This window comes from Pistacia vera, unplaced genomic scaffold, assembly GCF_008641045.1.
Source record: "Pistacia vera cultivar Batoury unplaced genomic scaffold, PisVer_v2 Contig735, whole genome shotgun sequence".
NCBI lineage: Eukaryota > Viridiplantae > Streptophyta > Magnoliopsida > Sapindales > Anacardiaceae > Pistacia > Pistacia vera.
This window is the reverse complement of record NW_022196596.1, coordinates 902702-917333: the sequence shown is the minus strand read 5'-3', so window position 1 is coordinate 917333 and position 14632 is coordinate 902702. Positions and strand designations below refer to the sequence as shown.

General features: G+C 33.1%; 1 protein-coding gene across 1 annotated transcript; it reads left to right on the top strand.

The window, feature by feature from the left end:
• The first annotated feature begins 12284 nt into the window (after window positions 1–12284).
• On the top strand, window positions 12285–13710 carry LOC116115270. The gene is made up of 3 exons (XM_031401424.1): window positions 12285–12903; window positions 13192–13262; window positions 13531–13710. The coding sequence occupies exons 1-3, from the start codon at window positions 12852–12854 to the stop codon at window positions 13708–13710; spliced, it is 303 nt and encodes a 100-aa protein (XP_031257284.1). The 5' UTR covers window positions 12285–12851.
• Window positions 13711–14632: the final 922 nt, after the last annotated feature.

The window sequence follows — 14632 nt, the reverse complement described above, 5'->3', positions numbered from 1 at the left end:
GATGAGCTCATTGTCAGAGGATACAGTGTTGCTAGTTTCTAAACGGACAAAGATGATTATCGATCGCATCCAGTTTTGTATTTTGTCTCAACGGGGTTGTACTGAGCTAGAAGAGCTTGAAGCATAGTACTGTAGTGGACTCTACATTAGAGGTTGAGTATATTGCATTAGCTGATGCAGCTAAGGAGGCTAGTTGGATCAAGAAGTTTATTATTGAACTAGATGTGGTTTCTTCGATTGTTGATCCAATAGATATCTATTGTGATAACAATGGAGCAGTAGCTCAAGCAAAAGAACCACGATCTCACCAGCGGTCTAAACACATACTTAGACGATTCCATCTGATTAGAGAAATGGTTCAAAGGAAAGATATGCAGATCTGCAAAATACATACTGATGACAATCTTGCTGATCCATTGACAAAGCCTTTGTCACAGCAAAAGCATGAAAAGGTCATTCAGTATTAAATACATGAATGATTGGCTTTAATGCAAGTGGGAGATTATTAAAGTAGGTGCCCTAGAGCCAATCCTATATTGTAAATTGACTCTTCCTAATCAAGTTTTATTATCAATAAACGTATTTATCTATACCATATGATCTGATTATATTCGAAAAAGAAAATGGTATATGTCCTTAGGATGGTATAACCGTGACGAGGGTATGAGGTGTTTGAAACCTCGATAGTGAGAACCCTATGAGCACGTATAGTGGTCATTCTAGAAACGTTTGTAGCCACAGTATTATCCTGACCTAGGGCACAGATAATACAGTAAGGCTATCATAGTGTTGGACGACTTTGTCGAAAGACAATGACAGATCTCACTTGTCAATGTTGTTTGGTGACGACCTAGTGCTACACATAGGTGCTTGCTATAGGCAAGTTCACCAGACTGACCCACTGGAGGATTCCACATAGATGGTAACCCTAGTGTCTATGGAATAAATCCTCCAATGAATGGTGGTGCATGTGATCCTTAGACTTGAAGTCACTAGAGCGCCTCGTGCACTGATTGGTATAGTTTGACACTAGCCCAACGTAGTCTTATTCAGGATTATCAGAACAGTAGTGGTTAGCTACATTGAAAAGTGTATCGTATGGAAGCAATTATCTCACTGCGTAATTTGATGAATGGACAACGACACTAAATCTGTGGCCACAGTGCGACTGAGTTGTTGCTTAATCCAATTTGTTAAGATCGTTGGTCCGAAGAACCTAATACAAAGATATCAAGGATATCCACTGAGGTTGACACGATTTCTATGCCTCGGCCTTGATGAGATAATAGATAATGAAGGGATTCGATTGCACAGTAACAATATCATTGATAGGTAGTTGTGTCACTGAATCAGAATCTATCGGGTGGCTATGATGCCTGGCTAGAGGCCAATCTTGGCTGTGTCTAGTGAAACGGTTGATTGATTGTCAATCGCGAAGCAATTCACTACCAATATGATGAGAAGCCTTTGGGTCGCACACATAAAAGATAGATTAAGAATAAGATTCATAAGCGAGGCATTTTCATCATTTATGATGAAAAACCGTCTTGGTAATCTCACAGTGTAATTAAATTTGCTGAGAGTGTTACCTAAATTTAATAATTTCGTATGGAAATTAAATTAGTGATATTATATATATTTAAATTCAAATATAATGGATATTATCCAATATTAATATTGATAATATGAAATTCAAATTTTGTTTTTAAATTTGAATTGAATTGAATTTAAATATAATGGATATTATCTAATATTAGTATTTATTATTAATATTGATAATATGAAATTCAAATTTTGGTTTTTAAATTTGAATTGAATGCCATGTTTGGGTTGCAAGGGGAATTTATTTCTTTGTGGAATAAGTTGTTTGTTATTCCAATTGGAATAGATGGCTATTCCAAGTCAGAATAGGATTTTAGTGTGCACTATTTAAGTGCAACTAAAATTAAATCATTTATTGTTTTGAGTTGCAAAATTGAAACCTTAGCCACCTCTCTCTCTCAAAAACGCCACCCCTTTTTATGAGAGAAAGAATTTTTCTCCTAAGGAAAAATTCTGTAGAAAAATATTCTTTTAGTTGAGAGAATATCCTAGCCTAGAAATTCCTCAACGGCATTAGTCCCCTCTTCGTTTGGATACCTGGAGTGCACTTCTACATTCAAGTGGTTTACGAATCCAACATCAAATTAAAGGAGCCTCCAACGCTGGTATGATATATTATATTTGGTTTGATGTTTTTATATTAAATAATGTGATCGGCGTAATGATCTTGGGTGAATTGTTAGCGGATCTTACTAAAAAATTTAATTTCCACTGCCTTCAAAAGATCCGTTAACTTACGATAATTACATTTAAAAAGCGTTGTTTCCTATGTTGTTTTAAATAATTTGTCATTGTTATTAAATTTGGTTACAATATGTGTTGTTGTTGGTGAGTTGTGACGTTTGTTAATCCAATGGTAGTATTTGGAATTGTTTTTGCTTGTTTTGATTTTGGGTATTACTTTGTTGTATTTTCTATTGGTTGTAAGCTAATTGATGGAACAAATTGTCAGTGGAATTAATGGTTAATTATTTGGTGATGTATAATTTGAATGTTTTTTTGCATCTAATGAAATTTTATTTTAAATTGTAGATATGGCTCCTAAAAATTTGACGAAGTTTGTCCGTAGACTTGAATCTAGAGAAGCATCTGAGGGAGTAACAATCACTGAGTCAAGGATGAAATTATTAAATGAAGTACAGAGTTGTGATTCACCTACATCAGTGTCTAATCCTCCTACACCTGCTTCTAGTTCATGTCATGTTGAACTGATTGAAGAACAAGTTAATGATACAGAAGAGCTTCCATTATGTAGATTGAACAAGTGCCAGAAAACATATCGGCAAGAGAGTGCGGATTGGAAGCCAGAGATTAATTTTAAAACATTCTCTTCTAAAGATCTAAATAATTTAGCAGGCACTGTGGGGAGACATGCATGTATGTTTTTTTACACTATTAAGTTAAGAGTTTAATTTATAATCTATTTAACATTCTGACTCTTTTTTTTCCCTTGCATTTTCAAAATAGGGTTATGATATTTTGTTAGAAATCAGAGATCGTGGCTAGCTTTGGAAACTGTGATCTCAAATATGGAGAAACAAAATGAACTCTTAATTTCTGATAAACATAAAATTGAAAAGGAGAAGAACGTTTTGAAAGAGGCCTTAGATAAGGTTGAAGATGATTTGAGACGTTGTCAAGAGGCATTTAAAACTGCTGAACAGTCATTTGGAATTCAGTAGCAGGAAAATGAAGTTCTTAGAAAATAAAAGAATGAATTGTCTAATGAGAATACAAAGATCCAATCTTTAATTGCCCAAGCTGAAAAAGACAGGGATGAGGCTGCTGATTGTGTCACAGATATGTTTGTGGCCACCAGATTAGCTTGTGTGAAGGCATTCAAATCAAAATATCCAAATGAAGACTCCCAATTTTTAGAGAAAATTGTGTTGAAGGAAGAGCAGGTTTCTTTAACTGAAGTTCGTGCTACTTGTGATGTTACTGAACCTTCTTCTACACAATGTAATACAACTTGCACAAATGATAATGTTGTGTAACTATTGTCTAAAATATTTAAACAACTTTTTGTATTAAGTATTTTGTACAACTACAGAATCAGTAGTATATGAAATTTTCTATTTTCTAAAACACTTCTTTGAAAACAATATTTTTTAACTTGTCTCCTGGTTCTTCTTATTGGACCAATAAGATCTTAATCCCTTCTCTTGAAGTGACTCTAGATATAGCAACATATAATTGTCTATGAGTAAATACTTGATGTTTCATGTATAATCCTACTATTTTAAGTGATTGACCCTGGCTTTTGTTTATTGTCATGCAAAAGGCAACTGCAATTTGTAATTACCTTCTCTTCAGTTTGAAGGGCCACTGCATATCTGCATTGGTCATTATTATTCTCGGAATCACAACATTTTCACCAATATTTGACCTAGTAATAATCTCTGCTTGTATGCACCACTTTTCTAGATGAGTTACAATTAATCTTGTCGCATTGCAAAGACCATCTACTTGATTCAAATCACACAACAACATGATTGGAATGCAAACTTTTAAATGTAATTCACGTTTCGGCATTCCAGAGCATATCAAAGTGTTAAGGAATCCAGTTGGATATAGGATGTCATCATCGTTTGAGACTCATGATGCTTTGCAAGTGCTATCTTAATTGTAGTATGTCTTCCTTTCTAATGGCAGCTTCTGAATAATAAACTCATTTAATTCATGTACTGTATCATTTTTAGGTGTCAATGTTGCTCTCTCCCTCATATACTCAACATTTCTTATCTGATCACATAGATCTGGGAAAACAACATTCACAATTGTTTCTTCTAGAGTGAAATATTGAGGAAGATTTGAATCATCAGGAATTTGTATGCAACTTTCATCTTCTGATACACCTGTACCTTCTCCAATTTGAAGTAACCATCTATCAAAAGCAGACAACTCATCCAAATTTACAATGCTTTTATAATTTTTCTTCAACCTCATATTTTCTGTCAGTTTCAACACTATGATATTTTCCCAAAGGTAAGATGAACATAAACATGCTTGCATTATATCATATTTCTTTCCCTTTGGAATTACAGGTAAAATTTTTCTGAAATCGCCACCAAGAGCAATAGTCATACCTCCAAATATTTTTTCAGCATTTGACTGATCTTCCTTAGACAAAATATCTTTTAGCGATCTATCAAGAGCTTCAAAGCAATATCTATTTGCCATAAGTGCTTCATCCCAAATGATCAAAGATGTTTTCAAAATCAGATTTGCCAATTGTGTTCCCTTTTTAATATCACATGTACTTTTGTTAGTGATATCTAAAGGTATTCGAAAACGTCAATGTGCCATTCTTCCTCCTGGTAACAACAAAGCAGCAATTCCTAAAGTAGCAACGGCAAGAACAATCTTACCTTCAAATCGTAATTTGGCTATTATTGATGACCATACGAATGTTTTGGCTGTTCCACCATATCCATAAACGAAAAAAGACATACCTTGTTTATTGTTAACTAAAGCAATAATTGAATCATATATATCTCTCTGCCCATTGTTGAGACCATTGTACAAATCATCATGCAGCGTTATGTTGCTATCAATATCATTCTTCAACTCCTCAAGAATTAATTTATTCTATGTACTTTCAAATCCAGAACGGTTTGGAATTGGAATTCCATGGAAATCAACCATTTTTTTCCTCCCATAAAATCTTCAATCTCAGTCAATGCATGATTACGTAATTGTTCCCTACTGAATTTCGATGTTTGCACTCCCATTTTTTTATTGAGATTGTATGCGATATCGTCAGATAATCAAACTACATTTGTTCTCCACAAATCTCCAGAACTGACAACTTCATTGAATAACATAATAGTTACAAAGAGTTGTCGTAATTGACTTCCAGAAGCCCATACTAATGCTTTATCTAGGCAATCATTCCATTCTTTGTCATCATCCAGTAAACCTAATGTGTAACATGCTTCTTTGAATGTAGGGTGTATCATTCCATTAACATTTCTAATACTCTCAAATGATGTTGCTCCTTTAACTAAATTTAGCAGCATTCGCAAATAATATTTCTCACCACTACATGGATATGCAAAGTAGATCCTGCCAATACATCTTCCACTTTTCCTTTGACTCCATTTTCTTTCTGTATCATTCCAAACTCATTTAGCTGGAAAATCCGATTAAGTCAATGACTTTGCCTCGTGATAGTCGTGATTGCACTTCATCCACTTTGTTAACTTGGTTTGCGTAACAATTTTGTTTTCCAAATATGAGACTAAACACTTATCTGGATTGAAGATTACAATATGTTTGTTTTCCAAGTGGAATGACAATCTTTCAACTGCTAGTTCTCTATAATACATATCAAACTGAAATATCCCCAACAAGCTTCCATAGCAGATATATATCTGAAAATTTAGTCATTGAATTGATTAATATTATATTTGTAACAAATTATAACAAATAATATAATCACATTATATGTTATCTGTTTGTATACATACCTGCAGTCAACATAATTTTTTATTTCATCCACCACTCTAACATTTATGGGTTCAGAATTCACTTGGCCGTTGTTGTCAAATTCCATAGAAACTGTAATTCTATCAGGCCCTTTGTTGACATACTTGAACAGATACTTGATTGATCTATATTGATTACAAATCTCAACATTAATGTGGGCATTGTTCTTAATTAATAAATTCTTATTGTAAGGAACAACAAAAAGGTTATTCAATTTGACACTCTTTTTCTCAATAAATGCCTCCAATATCTCGCCTTTTATATACCAGGTATCCTTGATTATCCACAGTTGTGGCATTCACAAATCTCTTTGGAAAATGTTTTTTACATCTTTCATTCTGCATGCAAGGAGAATTTCTATTTAAATCACCACATGGACCATGGATCATGTAGTTTTCAACAGTAGCAAAAGCAAGAGGATCAGTTTCTTTATCTAGTATTTCAGCGGAGACCATATTATCTATCTTTGATGCCTGAGGATTCTTATACTTAGGACAAAGGAAAACCAATATATGTGCTTGTGGAAGCCCTCTTTTCTGGAACTCAATAGTATTGATAACTGGAAAAATAGTATAATATGGTTAATAATGGTTGCTACAATATAATTGCATATTATAAACAATTAATGAACCAAATATTTTAAATAAAATACGCATATTATTTGTCAAGTACTTACTTGCATGAGTTTCACCAAAATATTTATCATTTTTTATTTCTCTGATCAATTCATGCAACTTTATCTCAAAAATTCTGCAAATTGTTGTTACTCTACCTTCTTCATCACATTGGCTAATAGCATTCTGAAGATATTGCATTTCTAGCCATTTTGGATTACACGTGAATGTCAAAGATATATTAGGATATCCAAAATTTCTGCAAATTGCCATAGCATCTTGAAAATTCTAAACATGATATCGGGACTGCTAGTGTGAAAGGATGGTAGCAATGTATACTTGCCTACATTATGTGGATTGATATCTCCTTTTGAAACAGCATCCATCAATCCACTGTACAAATCACTCCTTAATTTTTTCTGATTATTTCTAATCCAACGAAACCTCTCCTCTTCAATAGCCATATATGATCTACAATATATTGCTGCAATAATCTACTAGATTTCATCAAAGTATGCCCTTCATTTAATCTATAGTACAATCGAAAAGCATAAAATTGTCTCATTGTTAGTCTTTTTCTCATATAAGAGCCTCTATCGTCAAAAACCCGATGATCAATGTCAATTTTGTATCCATCCTCTCCATACGGGAATAAAATTGGATAACTTAATGCCACAAAACTTGGGTACAAATCACTAATCCTTTGAAGACCTTCTTTTGAATGATAAACAATGACATCTTTTCCATGTTCAGAAACTCCAATATCACCAACCATTAGACCCACAATTGTAGATGCAGTTGGCAAATTGTACTGTCTTTCATCCTTTTCCCTATGAATTTTTAATTGTAAATGCATTTCTTGAATACCATGTGAATGGATATTGTCCCTGGCAAATCGAAAACTTTTAACCAATTCATTGTTCCTATCTAGCACGAATTGTAATTCCTGCAACAATCCCCTGTCAATGCCATTGTCATCTATATTACCTTCCATAGGATTCAATTTGTGATTAGTTTCACACTGTGTGTCATAAATATAGAGTTGTGTAAAGCTAGGTTTCTTTCCAGTAGGTGGAAGCAATAACCGTATACGATGGAAATTTTGTCCACAAAGTTTGAAAACAAATGGACCACTCCATTTGTTGATATCACGATCAATTTTCCCTCCCATTGAAGTAAATAAGAATAATGAATTGTACATTCTTATTTTGTTTCTGAATTTAGCCCCTTTAGAACCATTGGCTACATCCAACAATCCCTTCAATGGTTCAGACAGTTCTTTCAACAATAGTAATTGAACTTTGTCATCCATACAACATAATGAAAATGCAGGAGAAGTTGGATTTTTGCTCTTAATAGTACGCTCTTCATGCCACAAGATTGCGCCATAATACTTGCAATTGTAAGAAGGTTCGTGTAATAACTACTCCCTACTCAAATACTCATAAAAATATACATAATAAAATACATGTATAATAACATAAGTAGTTGGGCCCAAATTTTTCTTTTATTAAATATATACATTCTTTATACAAAATTAGTATCATAAACAAAAACTATGTAGAAAGTGTAGCCATTCCTCCTCGCATGCCAACGTCCATCCGATCGTGTCCTCACCTAAATCCTGCAAAAACATAGAAAGACAACGGGGTGAGCACAAATAATGCTCAGTAAGTAAACCTTCTAGTCATCTATCCCCGTAACTCTCTCTCTCTAAGTCTTTCCTTACAATTCTCATTTACTCTCTCTTTTATATTTCTCTCTGTTTTCTCTTTCTGTTTCTCTCTCTCTGTTTCTCTTTCTTAGAACTCTTTTCTACTAACTCTCTTTAGTAAGTCACGGCCGGGACTCGCTCCCGCTCTCCGTGAATTCTACTCATTCTTAGCCGATCGGACTCGGTTATGCATGGATTCGGAACCCTTGGCCATGTGAGTATATAATCTCTCTCTTGGGTACTCTCGGGTATAGCCCTCATCCGCATGCACTCTCACGGGCTACACCACTTCTCTCTCTCATACTCATGCCGCTCTCTCAATGCGGTGTACATGCAGGAATACTCTACCCATTACTCACGGGTTCCCCATCGCACAACCTACTCTATTCTCTTTTTCTCTCTTGCTCTTAACAAAGCTCACACTCAAAGTTCTCTACTCTTTTTCTACTCTTTCTCTAATGCATAATTAATAAATATGGATGATTCATGCTCATTAATACACTCATGAAATGCACAAATGCAATGTTGCATCAAAATAGTCATTCTGCATATGTCACACTCAAGAAGGCATAACTTGAGTTATACATATCGGATTCTACGATTTTGGTCTCGTTTTAAAGCTTAGAGACAAGGCTACAACTTTTATGTTTTAGTCTCAACCCAGTTCAATCTGTAAGATGCCCAAAAATCACTCAGAAAGTCACGGCTGTGACAAGGCAGTTTTCACTTAGGCTTTTCACTTAGGCATTTCATCAAACAATAAATGTGCAAACATAAATTCTACTTTAGCTATAACTCTTCTTCTTTCTTTAACCATCCAAAATGGGAGTAAAGCTCCCTTGTATCATCACAAAACCTATCAAGGAAAAACACTCCCAAAAGTTTACTCAAACTTCAATCAAACTTCAACCCATCATCATACAATCAAAGCACTTCTCATAATTCAAATATATCCAACAACAAGCATAATTCATCATCAATCTCATCTCAATTTCTCAATAATCATAACACATACATAATTAAAAGAAATATCTACTCACTTGATTTTCTTAAATCTTAACTTGGTTGGATTTACTTACCTTGAATTTGAGCAACTCCAACACTATAATCTCTCTTTGATAGAATTCTCTTTCCTCTTAAACCCTAAGCATATAAAACCATAAGAATTCAAAACTTTAAAATTTAATCTCACATCTTGATGCAAGAATCTTACCTTGGATGCTTAGGATTGAAAATCCACTCAAAAATACCCAAAATCTATGAATTTCCTTGGAAATCTAGTGAAAAAATTTGAGAGAATTTGAGTAGAGAATGGCATGAATGGAGGGATAGAGTGGCTAGGGTTTCTACTCTTGAACTCTTATTACATAATAATATATATAGTTTCCTATTTTGCCCTTGCTCTTTCTTAAAAATTCCATCTATGTCCCTTAATCAATTACAATAATGCCCTCATTTTTATTACATTCTCCATGAAATTCTATCTCTTTTCACTCCCCAATTTTTCAACTAATTTTGAGTGAAAAAACCATTTTACCCCTAATGAAAGTTTAAGGGATTTTCTTCATATTTTTCTCAAAATAACTTTAACAAAATTCAACTAAGGGCCAACCAACCAAAAATAACAACATGCAAGCTCAAATGAGAACAAATCAATAAACATGCAAGTAATGCAACAATAATTTAACTACATACCTCAAGTGGGACGTTACAGTTCGTCAAAGTTTCAGGGCTTCCTTTTTGCTGTTCACAAAAATAAAATTAATTTTAAAAATATAACAAATTAGTAATGTAGCTTCAAAAAAAAACAATAATTCAAAAATAAAATTGTAAGACTCCCAGTCACAATTTTCTAAGGGAGTAACCTATACATTAGATTTTCGTTTTATACGTGGATTAACACCTGCAAAATATAGATCTATTAATTACATAAATATTATGAAAATCAGGACATTGTAATTATTTAAAAATATAAAATTCGTTACCTCTCTTTCTTTTTAATATAGACATTCTGTATGTCTTATTCTCTTTGAATTTCTACTTCTTCAGTATGTCATCTGGAATTCAAAATAATAATAATAACAACATTGTCATATTATTATAAAACAAACAAACTCATTACAACAAAAATGGCCTACGGTAACACTGGACAGTAGCACTTTTCCTTAAAGTGTTACTGTATACTATCTATCGTAACATTTGATCTTAAAATGTTATGATAATAATTTTTATATGTAACATTTTAACTTTTTGTAACACATTTTATATCAATGGTAACTCTTTTTTGTAAAATGTTACTAATATAAAAACTACAATAGAATTTTTAAAATGTTATAATAGACCTAATAATATAGTAACTTTTTTATAATGTTACCATATAATAAAAATATAGTAACGTTTTATAAGTGTTACCATAAACCCAAATATTTACCAGAAAACAAAATATTATTTCCCGCCAACATGAAATGAGGTTGATTTTGTCTCATTTTTATTGTTTAGAGGTCAAATTGACATTATTTGGGGTTTACTTTGTCACTTTTCATTCGTGTAGGGCCCATAAGGAAAAACCAGGTCAAAAATATTGGAAAGGTAAAAACCTAAAACTTATTCACTAACTCATCTCATTCTCTTCTTTGTTCGTTCTCTTCTCACTGACGACGCAGACTTCTTCATTCTTGAACTTGAATCTTCGTTCTTCGATCTGTTTAGTCTTTTCTTCGATCCTCTTTCATCTTCGACGGATTGATCATCGTGGACCTTCGTTGTTTGACTTCGATCCTCTTTGAATCTTTCATATTCGAACAATCGATCATCGTCAACATTTGTTCATCTTCCAATCGTCGATCATCTTTGATTTCAGCGACTATAACAGGTAAGTTTTTGTAGTGTACACAATTTCCCATTCTCGTTTTCATTATTTTTTAAAATAACCTATATACTCTGTCTTTGTGGGTGATTTTAAGAATTAAAATTAGTTCCCTGCTTGGTTGAAACTTGAAATTGATAAAGCCAACGACTTCCTGCAGAACATTTTCATTTTAATAATGAGTTCAACAGAAAAAATACCATGCTTAACTTTTTGTTATATGTATTAAGATTAGGAATTTTTACATGTTACTAGTTTTTATCCAATTTCTCTCTCATTAAATAGAGGTTGTATGGTTTTGCCATATGCTTATCATAAGGTTTATTTTGTACACTACTGGTGAGTACTTCGTTTAAATTATCACAATTTTTTTGTGGCTTTCAATGTTATTACTCTTTTTCATTGTTATCTTTCTTCATATCACTGTCGATGCTTGTTTTCTTTAATCCAATCAAGTTCAGGATCACATTCACATTTGGGAATTTACTTTCACTTGGGAGGCTTGTATTTTATTTTTTTATATGTTGGGGTGTGGTAATTTATTTAATATTTAGAAATATAGTTCAGCAGTATTGTTGTTTTTTGGATTTTTAGCTTATATTCTCCATGTTGGTTTAACGAACTGAATATTGAAGTCTTGTATGTGTAGGCGTGAATGTGTAAGTTTATGGTGATTAGGAGTAGAGTATATACAGAAGTGGGTGAGATTTTTATACTTTTTTCATAGTTTACATTATAGATAGCCGTTCAAAATCTTTTGATTTTTTCATTGATGAAGTGGCCAATTCCCACTGTACTCTAGGTGTTTTGCTTTGTTTTGTTTTTTAAGCCTGGGGTTTTGGAGGTAGGGATGTTAGGATCTAGTGATAGTTATATTATTTGGTTGAGATATCATCTAACCATCTCTACTTTGTGTTTTCAAAATATTTATAATTAGATGAAGGAAAAAGGAAAACAGAAGGATCTCTTGATTTCTGCATCATTGCTTTCTCCATGATCTCCTTTGTGAATGTTGGAACTGAGCATCATATTGCTGCTACCTTATTACGGCTTGGGTTGTTTAAAAACATTCAGTAGTTTGAAATTTTAATATATGCATTTTTCTTTAGAAGCAATAACCTTAGGTGATGCATTTAATGCGATCTTTCTTTGATTTCATTGAGCAGGTTCATAACAAACTATTGACACTTATAGCAATCATTTTAGAGTTTGGTGCACTAATTTGGTATGTTGAACCACTTACATACTCTTCCATTATGAATATATCTTCTATTTAATCTCACTCACACCACATTGGAATTTGAACCTTCAAGGATTAAAATGATTATGTTTCATTTGCTTGGGCATTTGGACATGCGAGTTTGGTTACGAGCTGCCTTGACCTATATATTAACAGTAAATTTGTACTCTATTTAAGTGTTATGCTTCATCACCTCTACCTCATGAAAAACCCACATCATTAATTACAAAGCCCTGCTTCAATTTTTTGATTCTGACTTTACATTTGCACCATTTAGTTTTTATTTAAGGAAGTGTGAGGCAATTCAGATACTCTTGGAAACAAATGCTCTGGACACCACCAGCTCTGCCTTCTGCATGGAATCCATCTCAAAAGGGTAAGCTAGTTACTTTCTTTTTATTTTGTTATCGAGGATTAAACTGTTAAGGGGATGAGGGCAATGAAAGCGTATTTTCATTTGGCGCAAAGATAGGTATCACACATATTATACTAGGTGTAAATGAAAATTTTAGCACCCTTATGAAAAATAAAACAATCATCAGGTGCTACTTTGCAAATGGTATTTCTACTTTAAAAGTGTTGGTGTAAGCTAGATTACCAAAATGAGCTAAAAACAAGTGTCATTATTATGTAAAATAATTTTTGACATTGCTTCACTTCACAGGTGTTCAGCACAGTGCCATGGAGTTGAGGCCTCAACTCTCAGCTACTAGCTCATACACTCTATGGTTGCAGGTTATGTTCTCTTGATTATGTTCTATTGGGCTTTTTATTTTAATCATATATTATGTTGGAAGTAAATCTATTAATATGTGATGTATAAAATGATTTGCCAATCTCTGTTTTTTTGTGTGGAAAACAATGCTAGTTAAATTTATGAATATTTGCATGAGAAAATTTTATGCACCTACCGTGAATCTGTAAGTTTGAGTTTTGTCCTTGGTGACATTCTTTATGGATAATTATTTTAGAAGCTCATGCTTCAATTTCATTCTTCATGCAGTTTGGGCTTGGGCAGCTTCAGAAAGTTGAGTCAACAAGTTGTAGGATATTCCTATGTGCTAGCCAGAGATCTGGACATTATCAAACTGTAAAGAAACAAAAAATCCCCAAAATGTGGATCTTCCACCTGTACTACCTAAGAGAAAGAAGAAGCCTTTTCTCATTCCAGGAGAGAAGATGACGCGGGCTGCAAGGAAGGACGAAAAACTTGCAGAAAGGCTATAGAGAAGCCCCTTAATCCTCCAGAGAATGGAATACTTATTCCTCAATTGGTCCCTGTTACTTATGAAGTATTAGATGCCTGGAAAAGTTTGAACAAAGGCATTGCACATCTGTTTGCATGTTATTCTTGTTTATGGTTGCAGGTAAGTTGTACTTAAATATACACAGAGACTCTTAATTCATTTTGCAGTTCACTCTTTTAACACGTATCTTAAAAATTTGTTATCTTTGTACTTTAACAGTGAGTGCTTAGAAATTCATGCTGCCCAGAGTGGTCACCACATTCAGATCTGCCATGGTGCAACCAGCCGAATGCACAATTGATAAAGCACAATTGGGAGTGAAAGATGGTATGCATGATGGTTTTTGTTGTTGGAATTTTTTGAATGATAGGAAAGGATTAACTATTGTTAATAGTTAATTTTCCAATTATGTAGGTATTATAATGTAAAAATGATTGATGCATATTTGGTAGGCATATATAAAGTTTTTTGTATAAGAAGGTTTATACCTTACAAAATAAGATATGATATATGAAGCTTTTTGTATTAGATTTTATTGATGTAAAGGATGTGGGTGCGTATTTATTAGGCATATATGCGAACTTTTTGTATATGAAGGTTCACCATCAATGAAATGTTCTTTGAAAAATTAGTGTATCATTGTTTATAATTTGTATTATTAAAATAACAACTGTAACAGTTTGTATATATGCTATAACGATACATTGATAGCACTTTTAAATACAATGAATGATACTTTGGTAACACTTTTAACATGTTATTAAAAACTCTTCTGTAGCATCTTAAAAATGTTAAGAAAAACCAATCTATAACACTGTAAAAATTTTACAAAAAACTAAACTGTAACAGGTTAAAAAT

What these genes read in the sequence shown, in the direction of transcription:
- LOC116115270 (XM_031401424.1), top strand. Translation starts at nt 12,852, where the DNA reads ATGCTCTGGACACCACCAGCTCTGCCTTCTGCATGGAATCCATCTCAA. An exon ending in ATGGAATCCATCTCAAAAGG is followed by an intron (nt 12,904 to 13,191) that starts GTAAGCTAGTTA and finishes TTCACTTCACAG; the next exon opens with GTGTTCAGCACAGTGCCATG. An exon ending in CATACACTCTATGGTTGCAG is followed by an intron (nt 13,263 to 13,530) that starts GTTATGTTCTCT and finishes TTCTTCATGCAG; the next exon opens with TTTGGGCTTGGGCAGCTTCA.